The sequence below is a fragment of the Dendropsophus ebraccatus genome, assembly GCF_027789765.1.
Source record: "Dendropsophus ebraccatus isolate aDenEbr1 chromosome 6 unlocalized genomic scaffold, aDenEbr1.pat SUPER_6_unloc_1, whole genome shotgun sequence".
In the NCBI taxonomy this organism is placed as follows: domain Eukaryota; kingdom Metazoa; phylum Chordata; class Amphibia; order Anura; family Hylidae; genus Dendropsophus; species Dendropsophus ebraccatus.
The window spans coordinates 64,617-85,110 of NW_027208415.1; the positions used below are offsets into that span (position 1 = coordinate 64,617).

General features: G+C 44.7%; 1 protein-coding gene across 1 annotated transcript in view; it reads right to left on the reverse strand.

Annotated features, from left to right (window-relative positions):
- Positions 1-20,494, reverse strand: part of PPIL4 (peptidylprolyl isomerase like 4) — a 158,749-nt gene that overhangs the window by 22,153 nt on the left and 116,102 nt on the right. Inside the window, exons 9-11 of the mRNA XM_069955649.1 lie at positions 6,435-6,501; positions 6,248-6,359; positions 1,197-1,293 (exon numbers count right to left, since the gene is read on the reverse strand). Coding sequence (XP_069811750.1) covers positions 1,197-1,293; positions 6,248-6,359; positions 6,435-6,501 — 276 coding nt within the window. The remainder of the gene's footprint in view (positions 1-1,196; positions 1,294-6,247; positions 6,360-6,434; positions 6,502-20,494) is intronic.

The window sequence follows — 20,494 nt, forward strand, 5'->3', positions numbered from 1 at the left end:
TTATATGATCTGTAGATTACTTTTAAAAAACTAGCATAATTGTTATTTGCGAAATCTACTACTATCCCTTAAATTACAATATGAATTGGTGACAGGTTGACCACATATTGTATCCAGAGACCAAAACTCTATGGAAAACTAATAAATAGTTCTAAAACTCCATAACTATCTAACTACTAAAGAAAATAAAGCATGTCCTTACATAAAAAGGCAGAAGAAGGAGTTGCTGAAAGCTGTATATCACTTGCTGTGTAGAATACCAGACAATAAGTCGCCCTCACCTGGCATCAAAAGGAGCAGCTCATCGTGGTAGGTAAAAAGCAGCACATGACATGTAGTACTACACTGTACTCAGGGCTGTAACTAGAAATGGCTGGGCCCCATACCAAACTTTTGATTGGCCTCCTGGTGCTGCAAATAATGACAGCTCAGGGGCCCAGTGTATTTTAGGAGCAGGTCACAGGGCCCTCTGATCTGTTGGGCCCCATAGCAGCCGCTATGGCTGCTACAGTGGTAGTTATGCTCCTGACTGTCCTGTAGAGAGGAGATACTAGACACACAGCAGTACACGACATGTAGTAGTATCACAATGTACTGTAGAGAGATACTTCTAGACAGCCTATCACTGCATGCACTTTACTAATACAGGAGTTTACCAGTGAAATGCCCACTCTGGTTGGATTATCAAGCAACTGACATTTGCCATATGCCTGAACTGTCTGTGGCATTGTATGTTGAGTATTGTATCAAGTTACAATGGTCCAGAAAAGCTCTTTTAGATAAGCAATAAATATAGAATTTTTTTTAATTGAGAACAAAACCAATTAAAGGGGTATTCTCATGTTATTAGTGTTAGTGTCCACAATGGATAACAAGCTAATCGGTGGGGTACCGACTGACCCTCACCCATCCTGCGAACGGAAACATACTATATTCCAGAATAAACAAATTAATGGCTTGCTTGTTTATATAAAGTGCACATTAAAGAGCTGTGAACATGCACGCCATATCTCCATTCATTCTCCACTTGAATACAGTGGTCATCTCACTGGAAGGGTGGGGGTTAAGGGATACTTACTAAGGTGTTGGGACCTGCATTTATCAGATATTTATATTATAAAAAGTATAACGTGTGAATGCTCCTTTAAATGGTAGCATCATATATGTTTCACAACATTTGGATTTTTAAAAGATACTCTTGTTTTGGTTTAGCTTTGTCTTTCAGGGCAAGCTTGGAAAATTTTGCTACATCCTTCTCATATTCTTTGAAATCATCCTTGGTATATTTTCCACCTGAAAATAAAAAACAATATAAGCTGATCAAATACTTTAAAGTGACACTGTCACCCCCTTTTTGCTTTGTGATTGCTCTACAGAGGTGTAAAGGGTAAATTTACCAGTTTTCATACCTCATTTTATAACATACGTCATAGTGCTTGTTCAAGTAATTTGTGATATTTTCATGTAACAAAAAAGAAGAAGTGTCTGTGTGAACAGTATTCAATGTCCCATATATATCTCTCTCACTGATATATTTATGATCCAGTGTGCTCTCAGTCACTTAGGCTGCCACAAGCCTGTTTGTCTGCATATATATATGTATAATTACTGGAGCACCGTACTTAATAGTAAATATAGTTTTAAACTTCTTATACATCCAAGAAAGAAAGTATTTGACTCACATTTAGTTGTTCATTTTCTTATTTTATTCTGTGATGTAGTCACATGCTGGTTCACAATGGTAGCTGTGGGCTCTCTCAGGTGTGCATAGAACGGAGTGGGCGTTTCTCACTGCCTTGACGCGACGTTTCGGAGTTGCCCCCTTACTCACGCATGAGTAAGGGGGCGACCCCGAAACGTCGCGTCACGGCAGTAAGGAACGCCCACTCCGTTCTATGCACACCTGATAGAGCCCACAGCTACCATTGTGAACCAGCATGTGACTACATCAGAGAATAAAATAAGAAAATGAACAAATAAACGTGAGTCAAATCTTTTCTTTCTTGGATGTATAAGAAGTTTAAAGCTATATTTACTATTAAGTACGGTGCTCCAGCAATTAAACATATATATATATATATATATATATATATATATATATATATTTGTGATCTTTTATCATCTGAGATTGGGATACCTGGGAGGAGCTTCATGGATGAAGCACCACTTAGCCACGCCCCCAGCACAACTTAGCCATGCCCCTATACGTCATCGCCAATCTAGTGGGGGTGGGGCCTAGACCTTTAGGCCAGCCCTGTCAATGGAAGCTGGGGGCGGGGCCTATGTGGCTAAGCGGCGCCAGGGGCGTGGCTAAGTGGCACTTCGGCCGTGAAGCCCCGTCCTGGTATCCCAATCCCAGATGAGAAAAGATCACTTTTTACGTGAACAAGCACCATGACAATGAGGTATAAAAACTGCTAAATTTACCCTTTACACCTGTGTAGAGAAGTCAGAATGCAAAAAGGGTGCGACAGTGTCACTTTAAGCATGGAACAGTAACAGTGAACAGCGGATATTATAAAACCATGGTATTACATAGCAACCTATCAGATAAAAGATTATCTATGCTCATCACTACAAAGCGGTGGATGAATTTTTATTTGGAAGGACAGGCTGGTCAGGACGGATCAGTATACTGAGGGTGGTAGTCCCGACCAGTGCACCAAACAGCCTAATTTACATATAAAATAAACAACTTCCCCCCCCCCAAAAAATGCTGTTGTGGCTCAAGATTAGAAACCTCCCTTTATTCTTAGGGTACTATTAGACGGGCCGATAGGGGCCCGATATTAAATGTAAGTGAGCGCCGATCGGCTAGAGATCCCTCCCTCTCCTCCTCCCCTGCCTCTGATGACCCCCCCCCCCCCGGCACTTGATCGGCGCCCCCCTTCCCCCACGATTCCCGCGGCCCCCTCTGCGATCGGCAACCCCGTCCGCGGTAGCCATGCCCCCACCCGCGATAGCCACGCCCCCTGGTCCCGGGACTCACCCAGAGCTCAGGGATCCAGGGACAGCCTCCTCCTGGGAAGCATGTGACCAGCGTTTGTCCAATGACGCTGGTCACATTGCTTCTCTGTACTGTGATTGACAGCTCTGTGATCAGAGCTGTCAATCACAGTGTCTGACAGTGAGGACCAGAGGCTGGATGCAGGGTCTGATCCCCACTAGCTGAATGCTATGTGAGGAGATCAGAGCCTGCATCCACATAGTGTATACACAAAACACACACACATAATAAATACCCCCTCCCCTGTGATCTCCCAGTGATAAGGGAGATCTTAGTCAGCGTCAGTTAGAAAGCGCCAGTCAGTGTCCGTTAGTAATCGTTAGTCAGTGTCCGTTAGTAACCGTCAGTCAGTGTCCTTTAGTAAGCGTCAGTCAGTGTGCATTAGTAAGCGTCAGTCAGTGTCTGTTAGTAAGCGTCAGCCAGCAATCGTTAGTCAGTGTCCGTTAGTAAGCGTCAGTCAGTGTCCGTTAGTAATCGTTAGTCAGTGTCCGTTAGTAAGCGTCAGTGTCCTTTAGTAAGCGTCAGTCAGTGTCCGTTAGTGTCAGTCAGCGTGCATTAGTAAGCGCCAGTCAGTGTCTGTTAGTAAGCGTCAGTCAGTGTCCGTTAGTAATCGTTAGTCAGTGTCCGTTAGTAAGCGTCAGTCAGTGTCCGTTAGTAAGCGTCAGTCAGCGTCCGTTAGTGTCAGTCAGCGTGCATTAGTAAGCGCCAGTCAGTGTCTGTTAGTAAGCGTCAGCCAGCGTCCGTTAGTAATCGTTAGTCAGTGTCCGTTAGTAAGCGTCAATGTCCGTTAGTAATCGTTAGTCAGTGTCCGTTAGTAAGTGTCAGTCAGCGTGCATTAGTAAGCGCCAGTCAGTGTCTGTTAGTAAGCGTCAGCCAGCGTCCGTTAGTAATCGTTAGTCAGTGTCCGTTAGTAAGCGTCAGTGTCCGTTAGTAATCGTTAGTCAGTGTCTGTTAGTAAGTGTCAGTCAGTGTCCGTTAGTAATCATTAGTCAGTGTCCGTTAGTAAGCGTCAGTCAGCATCCGTTAGTAAGTGTCAGTCAGCGTGCATTAGTAAGCGCCAGTCAGTGTCTGTTAGTAAGCATCAGTCAGCGTCCGTTAGTAACCGCCAGTGTCTGTTAGTAAGCATCAATGTCCGTTAGTGTCAGTGTCTGTTAGTGTAATTCAGCGTCCGTTAATAAACATCAGCCTTCGTTAGTGTCAGTAAACGTCGTTGCATTTACTGCTACAGTAGGAGTGCACACACAGACAGAGGTGCTCCTTCTCTTCTGAGCCGTGTTGTGCGCCCATACAATTTTTTACGTTCACAAATTGGGTATTTTTTTACTCAGGAGAAATTGCTTTACAAATATTGGGGGGCTTTTGCTTCTCCAAGCTTTTTGGAATTTGGAAAATTTTGAGTTTCACTAACGTGTAAGTGTGAAAAATGTGATTTTTAATGTTCATGGGCCCCTTTTGCAAAAAACTGTGAAAAACTTGTGGGGTCAAAATGCCCACTGTACCCCTTGTTACGTTCCTTAAGGGGTGTAGTTTTCAAAATGGGGTCACTTGTGGGGGGTTCCCACTGTCTCAGTACTAGGGGGGCTCTGTAACTGTAACATGGTCTCCTACATTTATTCCAGCCAAATCCACGCTCCAAAATCCAAAGGGTGCTCCCTCTCTTCTGAGCCATGTTGTGCGCTTGTGCAGCACTTTATGTCCACAAATGGGGTATTAATAAAAACTGCAGATTCAGAGGAATAAATGTTTTATTACATTTTACTTTTTATAGCTGGTTTGGTATGAAAAAAATAGGATTGAATTGGGATCTCTGCAAAGAAAGTGGAAATTTTTACTTTCCACACTTTCTTTGAAGTTATTCCTGTGAAATGCGTAAAGGGTTAAAAAACTGTATGAATGTCAATTTGAATACTTGAAAGGGTGAAGATTTCAAAATGGGGTGAATTATGGGGGTTTTCTAGTAAACAGGCCTCTAGAATATGCTTCAAAACTGATCTGGTCCCTAAAAAAATCTGAGTTTAAATTTTCACAAAAATTTTGAAAGTTGCTACTAAACAATTACGGTCTCTAAAATCCCAAAAAAAGTTAAAGCATGTTCACCAAATGCTGCCAATATAAAGTAGACTTGTTATAGACATGAATTAATCAATAATTTATGTGGTATAACTATCTTCCTTATTGGCAGAAACTTTCAAATTTAGAGAAATGCAATAATTTTTACATTTTTCACAACATTTTGGATTTTTTTACAAAAAAATGCTAAAGGTATCGATCCAAATTTACCACTAACATAAAGTAGAATATGTCACGAAAAAACAATCTTGGAATCACAAGGATTGATAAAAGCATTCCAAAGTTACAGAGGCATAAAATGACACATGTCATATTTGAAAAATTTGGCTGTGTCATAAATGCCAAAACTGGCTGTGTCCCCTAAGGGTTAAAAAGAGGAGAAATCTCAGGCTTTTTTTTTTATGACCTGATCTCTGTTTATAGTCTGTTTCTGGCTTTGGCTATAAATCTTCGGCAGATAATCTGTCAAGATAATCTGTGTAAATGGACCCTTACACGGCCTGATAATCGCTTAACAATGGCTGCAGGGACATCGTTAACGATGTCCTTGCAGCCTTTGCTCAACTGGTATACATTACCTATTCCATGCCCAGGGCTCCTCCTGCTCCTCTTCTCCCCGGGTCCTGCGCGCTGCAGCTTCAGAGCGGTCTGTCTTAGCTGACAGGCCACTCAGCCAATCACTGGCCACGGCGGTCTCGGCCTGTGATTGGCTGAGCGGCCGTCAGCTAAGACAGGCCGCTGTGAAGCTGGCGACCCGGCGAGAAGAGGAGCAGGAGGAGCCATGGACCATGGATAGGTAATGTATTCTTCTGCAAATCGTTAGCCGCCGGCCGCGCACCGCTATTACACGTAGCGGTGCGCGATCTGTGGCCGACAATTATAGGTCTGAACCTATATCAAAGATCAGCCGATGACAATGATCATCGGCTGATCGTTGTGTTTATTACACGTAACAATAATCGTCCGGATAGGGCCGATTCGGACGATTATCATTTCGTGTAATAGTACCCGTAGCGTCCTGTGAGCTATAGAGACATAACTGGAGGTTACAGAGTAGTAACCAGCTGTTAGTTTCTATTATTTTAGTTTCTTATAGTTTAATGACCACCATAAAAAAGCATATTGGTGGTCATTAAGAAGTTATATACAATTAGAAATCCCTGTTTGTACCTTTTCCTTTCCATTTTACTTTAGCAACAGACTGACTGAAATCCACGTGAATGCGCCTGTCATCAATAAGCACATTATCCATCTTGAAATAGGCTTTCTCACAGTCTTCCTCCTATGAAATAATCACAGATTACATAATTGATGGATATTTGCTCATAAGTAAAATAACTGAATATAAAATACATACCTTTTCAAACTCAATAAACGCATAACATAGTGATTCTCCCGTTTTCCAGTCTCGTATTATTTCACAGCTAATGAAGGGGAAAGAAAGGCCAGAAATGTTACAGTAGAAATATATGAGTCTACCTCTCCCTAAAAGGAGCTTTTTCTACATCCACATCTCTAATACTATTTCTGCATGGTTTCTCAGTAAACAGGTACACTGGGAACATATTTTCATTTATAACTTAAGGACAGAGCCAATTTTCATTTTTGCACTTTTGTTTTTTTTTGCTTTGTTTACAAGTCCATAGTGCATGCATTGTTTCACCTACAGACCCACATGAGCCAACATTTTTACCACACCAATTGTACTTTTCAATGACACACTTAACCCCTAGAGGACCCTAGACGTACAGCTACGTCATGGAAGTCCGTCACCAGACGACCCTGGACGTAACTGTACGTCCTGGGTGTTTCTCCCGCCGAAGCGAAGCGCGCTTCATAGCAGGTGGGGGCCGGCTGCAATCAGCAGCCGGCACCTCACAGTTAATGACAGACTGCAGCGATCACGCTGCAGTGTGTCATTAACTCCTTAAACGCTCGGCTGCGGTGTTTAGTGTAAGTGACAGGGGAAGTCCCCTGTCACTTACCGATCAGGACCCCCATCAATCCTTCCAGTACATTTAGATCCCAAGATGGATGTATGTTTTATACCGTTGGATTTATTCAGGAAACAGCACAAATGAATCTTTTAATCCATCGGTGATTTGCTAGATCTGTGTCATGAATGGCCGAGAGCGCAGAAACCTGAACTTTTAGTGTAGTTGGTTTGAGTCCCTTAGATAACCCTGCTTGAAGGAAATCTAGGATCTGGGCTATGTTTGGTTCTGCCAGAAACGGAGTAGGAGTCTGACACCAGGAGGAAAAAACTTTCCACACTTTAAAAGGTATATGGATGCAGTTACCTTTTTTTCTGCTTTTCATGAGTGTAGAGATTACGGTTTCTGATAAGCCTCTACTTCTTAACATCGACTCCTCAGGATCCAAGCAGATAGATGGAATTTCTGAGGCTCCGGATGTACAATTGGGCCCTGAAACAGCAGATCTGATGTCTGTGGGAGGAGAATCGGATCTTCCAGAGCTAGAGATTTGAGAAGGCCGAACCAACCTCTTCTGGGCCAATACGGGACAATAAGGATTACCTTTAGACTCTCTTTCCGGATCTTTTGAAGTACCCTGGGTATTAAGGGAATTGGTGGAAAACCATATGCCATCTTGCAGTGCCATCTTTGTGTTAGTGCATCCACTCCGGTAGGATGATCTGCGGGATTTAGAGAGAAGAATTTGTTAACCTTCCAGTTCTGCCTGGTGGCGAATAGATCTATCTGGGGTTGGCCCCATCGTTCCACTAGTTGAAGGAATAGATGGTTCTTCAGACACCATTCGCCTGGGTGGATCTTGTTCCTGCTGAGGAAATCTGCCTAAATGTTCTCTGTTCCTCTTAAGTGTGTCACTGAGAGAGACAGCAAATGGGTTTCTGCCCAGGAAAATATCTGTTGAGATATTTTCCATAACCGATTGTTCTTCGCACTCCCCTGATGTCTTAGATGTGCAACCGTCGTAATATTGTCTGATGGGATGTGCACGTGGACGCCCTTCAAGGTATCTAGAGCTGATATCAAGAATATCTGAACTGCTTTGTGTTCCTTCATGTTTGAAGACTGTTTCAGGGTTTACTGATTCCAGGTACCCTGAAAAATTTGTGTTCCTACCTGGGCACCCCAACCTGTTTGACTTGCATCTGTCTTCATCACATATTATGGTTGAGGGTTCCAAGCTATTCCCTTCTCCAGGTTCTGTCTTGTAAGCCACCAGCAAAAAGAGAGGACCTGACCTGAGGAGTAAGGGAAAATTTCTTTTCGAGGCCCGTGGGTCTCTTGTTCCATACCTTCAGTACCTGGGCTTGTAAGGTCCTGGAGTGAGCCTGACTCCAAGGTATTGCCAGGATGCAGGCTGTCATTGATCCTAAGACGGACATTGCTTCCCAGACTGAAGGAATTCGTTTCCCTTTGAACTTCTGAATTTTTCCCGTTCTCTATTTTTTCTTCTGGGAGAAACGACATCTGGGGATCTGAATCCAGTAGAATCCCTAGAAAAAATTTTTCTGGGAGATGGAACCAAGTCTGATTTTTTTGTCGTTTATAATCCACCCCAGTGACTGGAGTAGATTGCGTGTGGTCTCTAGGTCCCTTAGTATCCTTTCCTGTGACTCTGCTACTATTAGTAGGTCGTCCAGGTATGCCACTATATTTATGCCTTGTATGTGGAGGAAAGATACTACCTCTGACATGATGTTTCTGAAAATTCTGGGAGCCGATGATATCCCGAAAGGAAGGGCCCTGAATTGAAAATGGCATAACTTTTTGTCTATCAAAAGTGCAAATCTTAGTAATTTCTGTGATTGGGGGTGAATTGGCACGTGATAGTACATGTCCTGGAGATCCAATGAGACCATCCAGGCGTTCTTGGCTATCAATAGAGTGGTGGATTTTATCGACTCCATTTTGAACTTCAGGTATTTTACATACTCGTTTAATGGTTTTAAATTTATTATTAAACGGTATGTTCCATTTGGCTTCCTTACTAGGAAGAGACTTGAGTAATGGCCTGACCCCCTCTCTTCCTGGAGAATAGGGGAGATGACATTCATGTTGTGGAGTTTGAGTACGCTTGTCACCATCTCTGATTATAGGGGACCTGGAGACTGTCGAGAGATGACAAATCTTTTTGGGGGAGGATAAGTAAGCTCTATTTGATAGCCTTCCCTGATGATATTTAGGACCCAGTTGTTCTCTGTGATAGTGCTCCAGGCTTTTGAAAATACCGTCAGTCTCCCCACTACTGGACAAGCATCATTGCTTATCCTGGGGGGTTTTGGGACTGTAAAAAATATTCTTCCCTTTGCCCCCCTTTGGATAGCTCCAGCGGCCACTTTTACCTTTGCCCCGATAAGTTTCCCGATATCTGGGCTTTTTAAACTGCTCTTTTTTCTGCTGAGTTTTACTTTGTGGAATAGCCTTCTTTTTGTCTGCGCTCTTTTCAATGATTGTGTCAAGGGCGGAGCCAAATACATATTTTCCCTTAAAGGGGATTCCACAGAGTTTGGTTTTAGAAGTGGGATCCCCGTCCAGTTTTTTAACCAGAGGGCTCTACATGCTGCATTCGTCAGAGCCCCATCTTTCGCCGCAAATCTTACAGATTCCGCAGTGGCATCTGATACGGCTTAATGGAGCTTCCTGTACTAATTAATATTTAATTAATAAAACACATTTTTGTTGTAATAAAATCAGTTTCATTGTTCAATAATTTAATTTAAACGAATCCATCATTGTGCAATTAAATATACTGTCAAAAAATAAAGATATATATATAAATATACATTTATTTATATATATATATTTATTTTAACAGTATATTTAATTGCAAAATGATGGATTCGTTTAAATTTTATTATTGAACAAGGAAAGGGACTTTATAACAATGAAAATGTGTTTTATTAATTAAATATATTAACCATGAGAGGCATCGGCATTACTGCAGAGGATCGCAAACCCCGGTAATAGCGATTCCTGTAAACTGTTTCTCTGCTTTCCCAGATGCATCCAGAGGTGTTTGCATCACTTTCTAAAGATTTTATTTGTTATTTTTAGTTGAACCAGATTTCCAAGTAAATGACCGTATGTTTTGAGCCGCATGTCTATTTTTTCCCACGGCCGCAGTTTCAGCTGCACATTTCCAGCCGCGTAAAAACTACAGCCGCACAGATACATACTGTGAACATACCCTCAGGATGTATTTTATCGGCAAACGAGGGGGACTGCGATGGGAACTCGGGCCGCACCCAGTTATGCTAACCTTTTTATGGGGCGGTTCGAGTCCCTCTACATCGCAGATTCCCCTTGGGCCAAAGAACATATAATTTTTTATAGAAGATACATCGACGATTTGTTTTTAATATGATTGGGGCCTTAATTTTACTCAATGTTTTAATCATGGTGACATCGTCTTTTTAGATCTGGTGATTAGTCACCTTGATCGTAGAATCATTACCAAAACTAACTTTAAATCGGTAGATTCAAACAGCTTCCTCGACTATAAAAGTCGTCACCATAAGAAATGGATAAAAAAATATTCCTTACAGCCAATTTTTTTGGATCAGGAAAAACTGCACTACAGAAGATGATTTTAAACTACAAAGCAAAATCCTTCAAAAAAGATTTCTTGAAAAAGGCTATCCTACCGATCTGATTAAAAATGCCTTTCAGAGAAATCTGGGTAGACAACAGATGTCACTTCTTAAAAAGCACACCAAACATGACACCACAGGAAAAAGACCACTTCATTTTATCACCACTTTTAATGATGACCACATGACCATAGAAAATATTTTAGAGAAGCATTGGCACATTTTAACCTCCGACACTTATCTTCGTGAGATTCTACCCAAGAGACCCAGACTAACATTCTGTAGAGGTATGACAGTTCGCAATATCATTGCTCCAAGCAAAATACGCTCGGTTGTGAAAGTAAAAAGGAGTGATTATAATGCCACAAAAGGAATTTTTAAATGTGGTAAATCGTTGTGCTTATGCTGTCAGAATATAGCTCACGGTGAAAAAAGTTTCAGTTCAAATGTCACTGGAGTCTCATATCCTATTAGACAGAGACTCGACTGTTCAAGCACCTTTGTTATCTATTTACTATGCTGTGACTGTGGTCTTCAATATGTAGGACGTACAAAGCAACCTTTACATAAAAGAATGAAGGGCCACCATCATAATGTTGCCAAAAGCTTCATGAAACAGAGAGTATCTAGACATCTGACTGAAAAACACAACAATTCCTTCTCTAATATAAAGATCTTCCCTATCGAACAAATTTCAGCGAATAGTAATGACCGTTGGGCACTTCTATGTAAAAGAGAATCATTCTGGATCTACCAGATCCAAACCCTTATGCCCGATGGCCTGAATGAATGTATCGAACTTATGAAATTATTTTTACATATACATTTTTCAGTCACCTTACACCTTTTTTCCGGTCCCTTTTCCTTTATCTTAAAAATATGATCTCATTTTATATCTATTTTCATAGAGTCATCCTCAATTGTTTAATTTTTGTAAATATTCAGATTCAGATACATCATTCCTTTTATGTACATTGGGCATTTTTTTATGTGGCCACTAGATGGTGCTAGTATATATATTTTGGTATGATTAATATTAATATAGAGAACATTCCTGAGGAATATATTAATGGCCCCCTTCCTTCCCTTTTAAAGACTTTATAATTTGATATTATTAGCTGCTAACATGATTGTTGTTGATTTACATCATAGATTTTATGTCTACGTCTTTTTCTTATCTTGTCCGTTCCTTTTTGCTTCTAGTTACGCAGTTTACGTAAACAGCACCGCGGGCATCACGTGATGCCGTTGCGCACCGACGTGATGATGAAGTCATCACACGGCCGCTCACGTGACCACACCGGAGCTTGGCGCTGACCCTCCTAACTGTAAGTTACTATATTACTGTGTTTTGTGTGCTTTTTGTAATAACCGAGTCCATACATTTACAAACCAATGTACTTATTGTTCATACCTATTGATTGTTTATGCACTTTTTCATACGTTCGGACTTCCCTAACCCGAAGTCCCTTATCATGGTATTGTACAGGAGGCTATTTAAACTGCTCATTTGTGACTAATGTGTTAACTTTAAAAAAGGCCCCCTTTATAATCGGCGGCCGAAACGCGTTGTGACATTAATAAAATCCCTACTATCTGAACGAACCACGACATAGTGTGGTTACTAGACGCCTGTGCCCACACCAAGCCGGGACCCGATGGTCCGATAGCCCACTGTGGCTTGATACAAGATATTCCCATACACACATATATATCCAGATATAACTCTATATAAATATATATGCGTGTGTGCACATCACCCTGGTGACCCCTATAGTTAACAGAGTGAACCGGAGCTAGTGTATAAAAGAAAACCGAGGAAGCCCTGATGCAGAGTTGGCATAGGAAGCGTACTGAGCATGCAGAGATCGGCACACAGAAGCGCGACTGAGGGGGGTTACTCACGGTTACCGCCGAGGCAGTCTTTTCTGAAGCGGAGGAATCCATCTCCATAGCAGACGATTCGTCCCGCTTGCGCCATCCTTTTGAATAGTGGCGCTGGACTGGAAGTGCAGTGACGTCACTTCCGGCGTGTGCGCGGTTCGGTGCTCCAGCGTGACGTACTTCCGGCCGCCTCGCCGGGACTGAGGCCTACTTCCGGAAGCCGTCGGACCCTCGTAGGAGTAGGAGGTGAAACAGCCAGTTACCTCGCACTCCCCACGTCTTCTCCATCGCGCGAGTCCCGAATCTGGAGCGAGGTCTCCGAAGGACGACGGACCATACCCGCTAAGTAACGGAGGAGGAAGGAGACCTAGGCCCCGATCGACCCCCGCCTTAACTTATCTTCTGGGGGATCTCTCCTCATCTTCACGCGGATCCCCCCCTCTCGTGTCTGCCCTAGCAGGACAGGAAAAAGCACTGGTGCTGGAGGGAAGGGGAGGGGATTTTAACCTCTCATGCTTTTTCCTGTCCCTAGGGTACAACCCATCCTCCTATGGTGCCGTCGTGAAGGTGAGGAGAGAAAAAAAAAGGCCATAAAAGTTTCCTAATCAGGAGAAAAATAAAAGTTTGGAAAGTGGGAATTTATTACCTACAATGGCAAAGGTACTACCTATTCTCTGAAGTGCCCTTGTGGTATGATGTATGTGAGTATATTAGGCAGTAAATTACAAGAAAATATGGCAGAACATTGCAGTAATATCACAAACAGTCAAAGTAGATTATAGAATTTCTTTTCACTACAAGTTGCAATACAACCAGGTCCATAACCATTGTCTATGTAGCTGAAAATGTTAGATAAAGGATCATGGGAAAATGAATCAGTGAGCGTGTCTGGACTTACAGAAGCCTAATGCTGTATTCACATGTTCAGTGATTTTCAAGGTCTGTGGATGAAGTCCGCTATCTACCACTGTGATCCATGAAAACTATCCGTGATTGCACCCGTGTCCATGTTTTTCAAGTATCTGTTTAAAGCTTTTAAAATCAAACCAATTACATCACATCCGTTTTTTTCACGGACGGCACAGTTGTCAGATCCATGAAAAACACAGATCTCAGACCTCTATGGGGGAATTTGTGCCGTGGTCTCATCAGAGTTATGACATGTCCTATTTTTCCACAGAAAAAGAGCACTGTTTCTCATACAGAAAACAGGCAAAAGAATAAAGGAAGTACAGCAACAGTGGCGTAGTCACCGTGGTCGCGGGGGTCGCCGCCGCGACCGGGCCCGCCACAAAGGGGGGCCCGCGGGGCCCTCAGGGCCCCGCAAGGCCCTCCCTTTCAATCACTCTTGTGACCGCAAGCATTGTTTTGCTTGCGGTCACAAGAGTCCGACTCTGTCTTCCCCCGGCTGCTGCGCAGCTGCCGGGGATGTCGCGTCTTATCCCCGGCAGCGCACGCATCCCAGAGCTCCCCGCGCGCCTTGGGCCCTGACTTCCGGTTCCAGCGCGCAGGGAACTCTGGGATGCACGCGCTGCCGGGGATAAGACGAGACACCCCCGGCAGCCGCGCAGCAGCCGGGGACAGACTGAAGGAGTGAGGATCAACGTGGGAGCGCGTTGTCAGGTGAGTTAAGTTTTGTTTTTTATCAGCCTGTACGGGTAGGGGGAAAGAGGGGGGCATCTATGAGGGTGGGGGGAAAGAGGGGGGCATCTATGAGGGTGGAAGGAAAGAGGGGGGCATCTATAAGGGAGGAGGGGGGGGGTGAAGGGGGGCATCTATAAGGGAGGAGGGGGGGTGAAGAAGGGCATCTATAAGGGAGGAGGGGGGGTGAAGGGGGGCATCTATAAGGGAGGAGGGGGGGGGGGTGAAGGGGGGCATCTATAAGGGAGGAGGGGGGGGTGAAGGGGACCATCTATAAGGGAGGAGGGGGGGGGGGTGAAGGGGACCATCTATAAGGGAGGAGGGGGGGGGGTGAAGGGGACCATCTATAAGGGAGGAGGGGGGGGTGAAGGGGACCATCTATAAGGGAGGAGGGGGGGGTGAAGGGGACCATCTATAAGGGAGGAGGGGGGGTGAAGGGGACCATCTATAAGGGAGGAGGGGGGGTGAAGGGGACCATCTATAAGGGAGGAGGGGGGGGGGTGAAGGGGACCATCTATAAGGGAGGAGGGGGGGGGTGAAGGGGACCATCTATAAGGTAGGAGGGGGGGTGAAGGGGACCATCTATAAAGGAGGAGGGGGGGGTGAAGGGGACCATTTATAAGGGAGGAGGGGGGGGGTGAAGGGGACCATCTATAAGGGAGGAGGGGGGTGAAGGGGACCATCTATAAGGGAGGAGGGGGGGTGAAGGGGACCATCTATAAGGGAGGAGGGGGGGGTGAAGGGGACCACCTATAAAGGAAGGGGGGTGAAGGGGACCATCTATAAGGGAGGGGGGGTAAAGGGGGCCATCTATAAGGGAGGGGGTGAAGGGGACCATCTATAAGGGAGGGGGGGTGAAGGGGACCATCTATAAGGGAGGAGGGGGGGTGAAGGGGGCCATCTATAAGGGAGGAGGGGGGGTGAAGGGGACCATCTATAAGGGAGGAGAGGGGGTGAAGGGGACCATCTATAAGGGAGGGGGGGTGAAGGGGGCCATCTATAAGGGAGGGGGGGGGTGAAGGGGGCCATCTATAAGGGAGGGGGAGTGAAGGGGGCCATCTATAAGGGAGGGGGAGTGAAGGGGGGCCATCTATAAGGGAGGGGGGGGGGGGGTGAAGAGGACCATCTATAAGGGAGGGGGGGGAGGGGGCCATCTATAAGGGAGGGGGGGGGTGAAGGGGACCATCTATAAGGCAGGGGGGGTGAAGGGGACCATCTATAAGGGAGGGGGGTGAAGGGGACCATCTATACGGGAGGGGGGTGAAGGGGACCATCTATAAGGGAGGGGGGGTGAAGGGGACCATCTATAAGGGAGGGGGTGAAGGGGACCATCTATAAGGGAGGGGGGGAAGGGGACCATCTATAAGGGAGGGGGGGAAGGGGACCATCTATAAGGGAGGGGGGGGAAGGGGACCATCTATAAGGGAGGGGGGGAGAGGGGGCCATCTATAAGGGAGGGTGAGGAGAGAGGGGGCCATCTATAAGGGAGGGGGTAAAGGGGGCCATCTATATGGAGGGGGGAGAGGAGGCCATCTATAAGGGAGGGTGGGGGGAGAGGGGGCCATCTATAAGGGAGGGTGGGGGGAAAGGGGGCCATCTATAAGGAGGGCAACATGGGGGGAGAGGGAATACACAGAGGGGGGCATATATTATTAGGGGGTCACATAGAGTCAGGGCTACCCACTAAAGGAGTGTGTAAAGGGGACAATACAGATGTGCAGTGTGTATATAGATGAGGATGGTGCCAGAGTGAGGAGACTAATATGTCTGTCTGGCAGATTCTGTGGATTCGTGGCTCGGAGAAGTTCTCATAACGGCCCAGGACAGACGGAGAAGAAGATGAAAAGGGAAGAACTCCGATCAGAGAAGACGTTCCCCTGTGAGTCACCTGATATATCTGCACTGTAATGTATATGGTGTATAGAGCCTGTGTAGAGCTGGGGCCACCTCTATATGACTGGATGAGGTGATTTAGTATACTGGATTTGGTCAGTAACAATATGGTGGTGATGGTAGTGGTTGTGGTGTGGCAGTAATGTTTCCTTCCTATATACTGGTATTACTGGTAATATAGGTCTCAGTATACAGGATTTGGTCGGTAACAGTATGGCAGTAATATGTACGGTGATAATACTTTCTCTTCCAATATGCTGGTGTTAGTGGTAATATCTGTCTTGGTGTGTGTATATATATATACACCAATAGCATCACTTGGTTGTGAAAGGAGGGGGGGGGGGGGAGGCAAGTTGGCCTCTCGCACCAGGGCCCAGGAGACATTAGCTACGCCCCTGTACAGCAACATTGCAAAGATCACCTCCCCTGCAGAATTAAAACTATTTATTGTCAAGAACGGTGCCCACCTTCTGGAAATTTTGTATGGCCTGCAAAGCACCCAATAATTCCTGCAATAAATCCATTGTCACTGTGACCATTGGCTACAGAACCCACAAAACTCTCATTTAGATGTTTGTGAGAAAGTCACCAGTAAAGAGATGTCTTTTCCCTTTGAGAGATTAAAATTTTTCTTTCCAAAGAAGGAGGATTTTAGTCCCAAGGAAGGTATTAGATCCTAAGATTTCTGGAGTGGGCCTGGCTCCATTCTATTGACAATACAAGGACCGGGCCTGAAATGGCCTTAAGGACCAGAGCAAATTTTATGAATTTGACCAGTATCCCTTTATTCATTAATAACTTCGGGATGCTTTTACCTATCCGGCTGATTCTGAGATTGTTTTCTCGTGACATATTGTACTTCACATTTCTTGTAAATTGGAGTCGATAACGAATCTTTATGAAAAAACCCAAAATAGCGTGAAAAATTGTGAAAAAATGCATTTTTCCAACTTTAAAACTTTTCTGCTTATACAGAAAATGGTTATACCACATAAATTATATATTAAATAGCATTAGCAACATGTCTACTTTATGTTGGCAGCATTTATTAAACTATATTTCATTTTTTATAGACAATAGAAAGCTTAAAACATTAGCAGCAAATTTCCAAATTTTCAGTAAAATTTCAAAATCAGATATTTTTAGGAAACTGTTCAGGTTTAAAGTGTATTTGAGGGGACTGTGTGTTAGAAAGCCCCACGAAGCACCCCATTTCAGAAACTGCACCCCCTAAACTCTGCAAAAGCACATCCAGAAAGTTTTTTAACCCTTTAGGGGAGTCACAGAAATAAAAGCTAAGTGTGTAAGAAATTTGAAAATTTTAATTTTCTGTGCAGAGATTTTATTGTAATCCAATATTTTTCATAATTATAAGCTTATTACCAGAGAAATGCACCCCAATATTGATTGCCCCATTTCTGCAGTTTATAGAAATACCCCATATGTGGCCCTATTGCGCTATTTGACGCAACCACAAGCCTCAGATATAAAGGAGCGCCTAGTGAATTTCAATGGCTCCGTTATTTTTGGTCATTTTTGACTGTACCACTTCAGGTTGGCAGAGGCTCTGGGGTGCCAAAACCTAAAAAACACCCCTAAAGGGACACCATTTAGAAAACTACACCCCTCAAGGAATGTAACAAGGGGTGTGATGAGCATTTGGACCCCACAGGTGCTTCACAGATTTTCCGAACAATATGGCTTGAAAAAAGACTAAAGTATTTTTTACACTAAAATGTTGTTCTAGCCTTCAATTTTTCATTTTCACAAAGGGATAAAAGGAAAAAAAAACACAAAACATGTAGCGCAGTTTCTCCCGAGTACAGAAATACCCCACATGTGGACATAAAGTGCCAAGCGGGCGCAGGACGAGCCTCCAAAGGGAAGGAGCGCCAATTGGCTTTTGGAAGCTGGATTTGGATGGAATGGATTTCAAGGGCCATGTCGCATTTACAGAGCCCTCGTCCTGCCAAGACACTGGAAACCCCCCCACAAGTGACCCCATTCTGGAAACTACACCCCTCAAGGAATCTACCAAGGGGTGCAGTGAGCATATGGACCCCACTGGTGACGGGCACAAATGTGGAAAAATGTGACGTGAAAGTGAAAATTTTCATTTTTTCACTTTTATGGCACAAATGTGCCCGTCATCCAGGGGTCCATATCCTCATTGCACCCCTTGTTAGATTCCTTGAGGGGTGCAGTTTCCAGAATGGGGTCACTTGTGGGGGGTTTCCAGTGTTTTGGCAGCACGAGGGCTCTGTAAATGCGATATGGCGTTCATCATCCATTCTAGCCAAATCCAACCTCTAAAATCCAAATGGCGCTCCTTCCCTTCGGAGGCTTGCCCTGCACCCACATGGCGCTTTTTGTCCACATGTGGGGTATTTACGGACTCGGGGGAAATTGCTCTACACATTTTGTGTTTTTTTTTCTCTTTTAACCCCTTGTGAAAATGATAAATTCAAGGCTAGACCAACATTATAGTGTAAAAAATTTAATATTTCATTTTCACACCACATTGTTCCACATTTGTGCCCGTCACCAGTGGGGTCCATATGCTCACTACACCCCTTGTTACATTCCTTGAGGGGTGTAGTTTCCATAATAGGGTCACTTGTGGGGGGTTTAACTGTCTTGGCAACACAGGGGCCTTTTGAATGCAACATGGCCCCTCGAAATCCATTCCATCCAAATCCAGCCTTCAAAAACCAAATGGCGCACCTTCCCTTTGGAGGCTTACCCTGCACCCGCATGGCGCTTTATGTCCACATGTGGGGTATTTCCGTACTCAGGGGAAATTGCTCTACACATTGTGTTTTTTTTTATCTTTTAGCCCCTTGTGAAAATGAAAAAATCAAGACAAGATCAATGATTGAGTAAAAATTTTAAAAAAAATTACACTAAATGTTGGTCTAGCCTTGATTTTTTTCCATTTCCACAAGGGGTTAAAAAAGAAAATAAAAGCAAAACGTGTAGGGCATGGGTCTCAAACTCGCGGCCCTCCAGCTGTTGCCAAACTACAATTCCCATCATGCCTGGGACAGCCAAAGCTTTAGCTTTGGCTGTCCAGGCATGATGGGAATTGTAGTTTGGCAACAGCTGGAGGGCCGCGAGTTTGAGACCCATGGTGTAGGGTAAATACCCCTACACGAAAATACCCCACATGTGGACATAATGTGCCATATGGGCACAGGGCAAGTCACCAAAAGGACAGAGCGCCATTTAGAGGCTGGAATGGAGGATTGAGGCCATGTCGCAATTACAAAGCTCCTGTGCTGTCAGGACAGTAGAAACCCCCCACAAGTAACCCCATTCTAGAAACTACACCCCATAAGGAATCTAACAAGGGGTGCAGTGAGCATATGGACCCCACTAGTGATGGGCACATGTGTAGAACATGTGCCGAGAAAATAAAAAATACCATTTTTTTCATTTTCACGTCCCAAATGTGGCCGTCACTTGGGGGCCATATACCCGCTGCCCCACTTGTTAGATTCCTTATGGGGTGTAGTTTCCAGAATGGGGTCACTTGTCGGGGGTTTCTACTGTCCTGGCCGCACAGAGGCTTTGTAATTGCATCATGGCATCCTCTAATGGGAATGGCGGCCATACCTATTTAGCTGGGGAAAAGGGACAATTCTAATTTATTTGGGGGTATTAGACCAATTATTAGTTTATAAGGTTGGAAATGACAGGTGTCCATCAACTTCAACCTGTGTTGATCCAGAGGAAAGCAAAAAACCTTCGTGAGGCAGACGACAGTAGCCTCATCACAGGGGAAAAATTCATTCCCGACTCCATAATGGCGATCAGAATAAACCTGGATCAGGGTGACCCCTGAAATAGGAATAAGGGACAGAATTTAGATAATGTAGAACCCCAATGACGTGTGGTACGCCTTGAAACGATCCAGTATGCAGAGGCCGGGGTGATCAGGACAGGTGTTACACTGGAAAATGGTGTCCTTCCTGATCCCCCTGTTACGCCACACTCTGCACTTCTTCTGGGGTCTCCTGTTCTCCAGTGGGGTGGACGTCACCTGGAAAATGTTGTCCTGGTGCGATACGGGGTCCTTTATATCCAGAAGCGCTGGGTCCGCTCCATGGCTGCTAAATATTAGGGCGCTATTACTGCTTCTGATATTTACGGATCGTGCCGCAAGCTACAGTAGCTCGGGCAGCGAGGGACCGGAAGAGGGGGTGCTGGTATAAAAGTTATCCTCGTACAGGTGGTAACCTTTATCCAGCAGTGGGAAGATCAGCTCCCGGACGATCTTCCCACTAACTCCGAGGATGGGGGGGGAGGGGGCATCTGGGGGCAGGATTCAGGTGTCCCTTCCTTCATACACTCTAAGGGTACGTGCACACTGCGGAATCGCGAAGGATAACCCTTTGTGCATTCCGCAGCTGGCACCC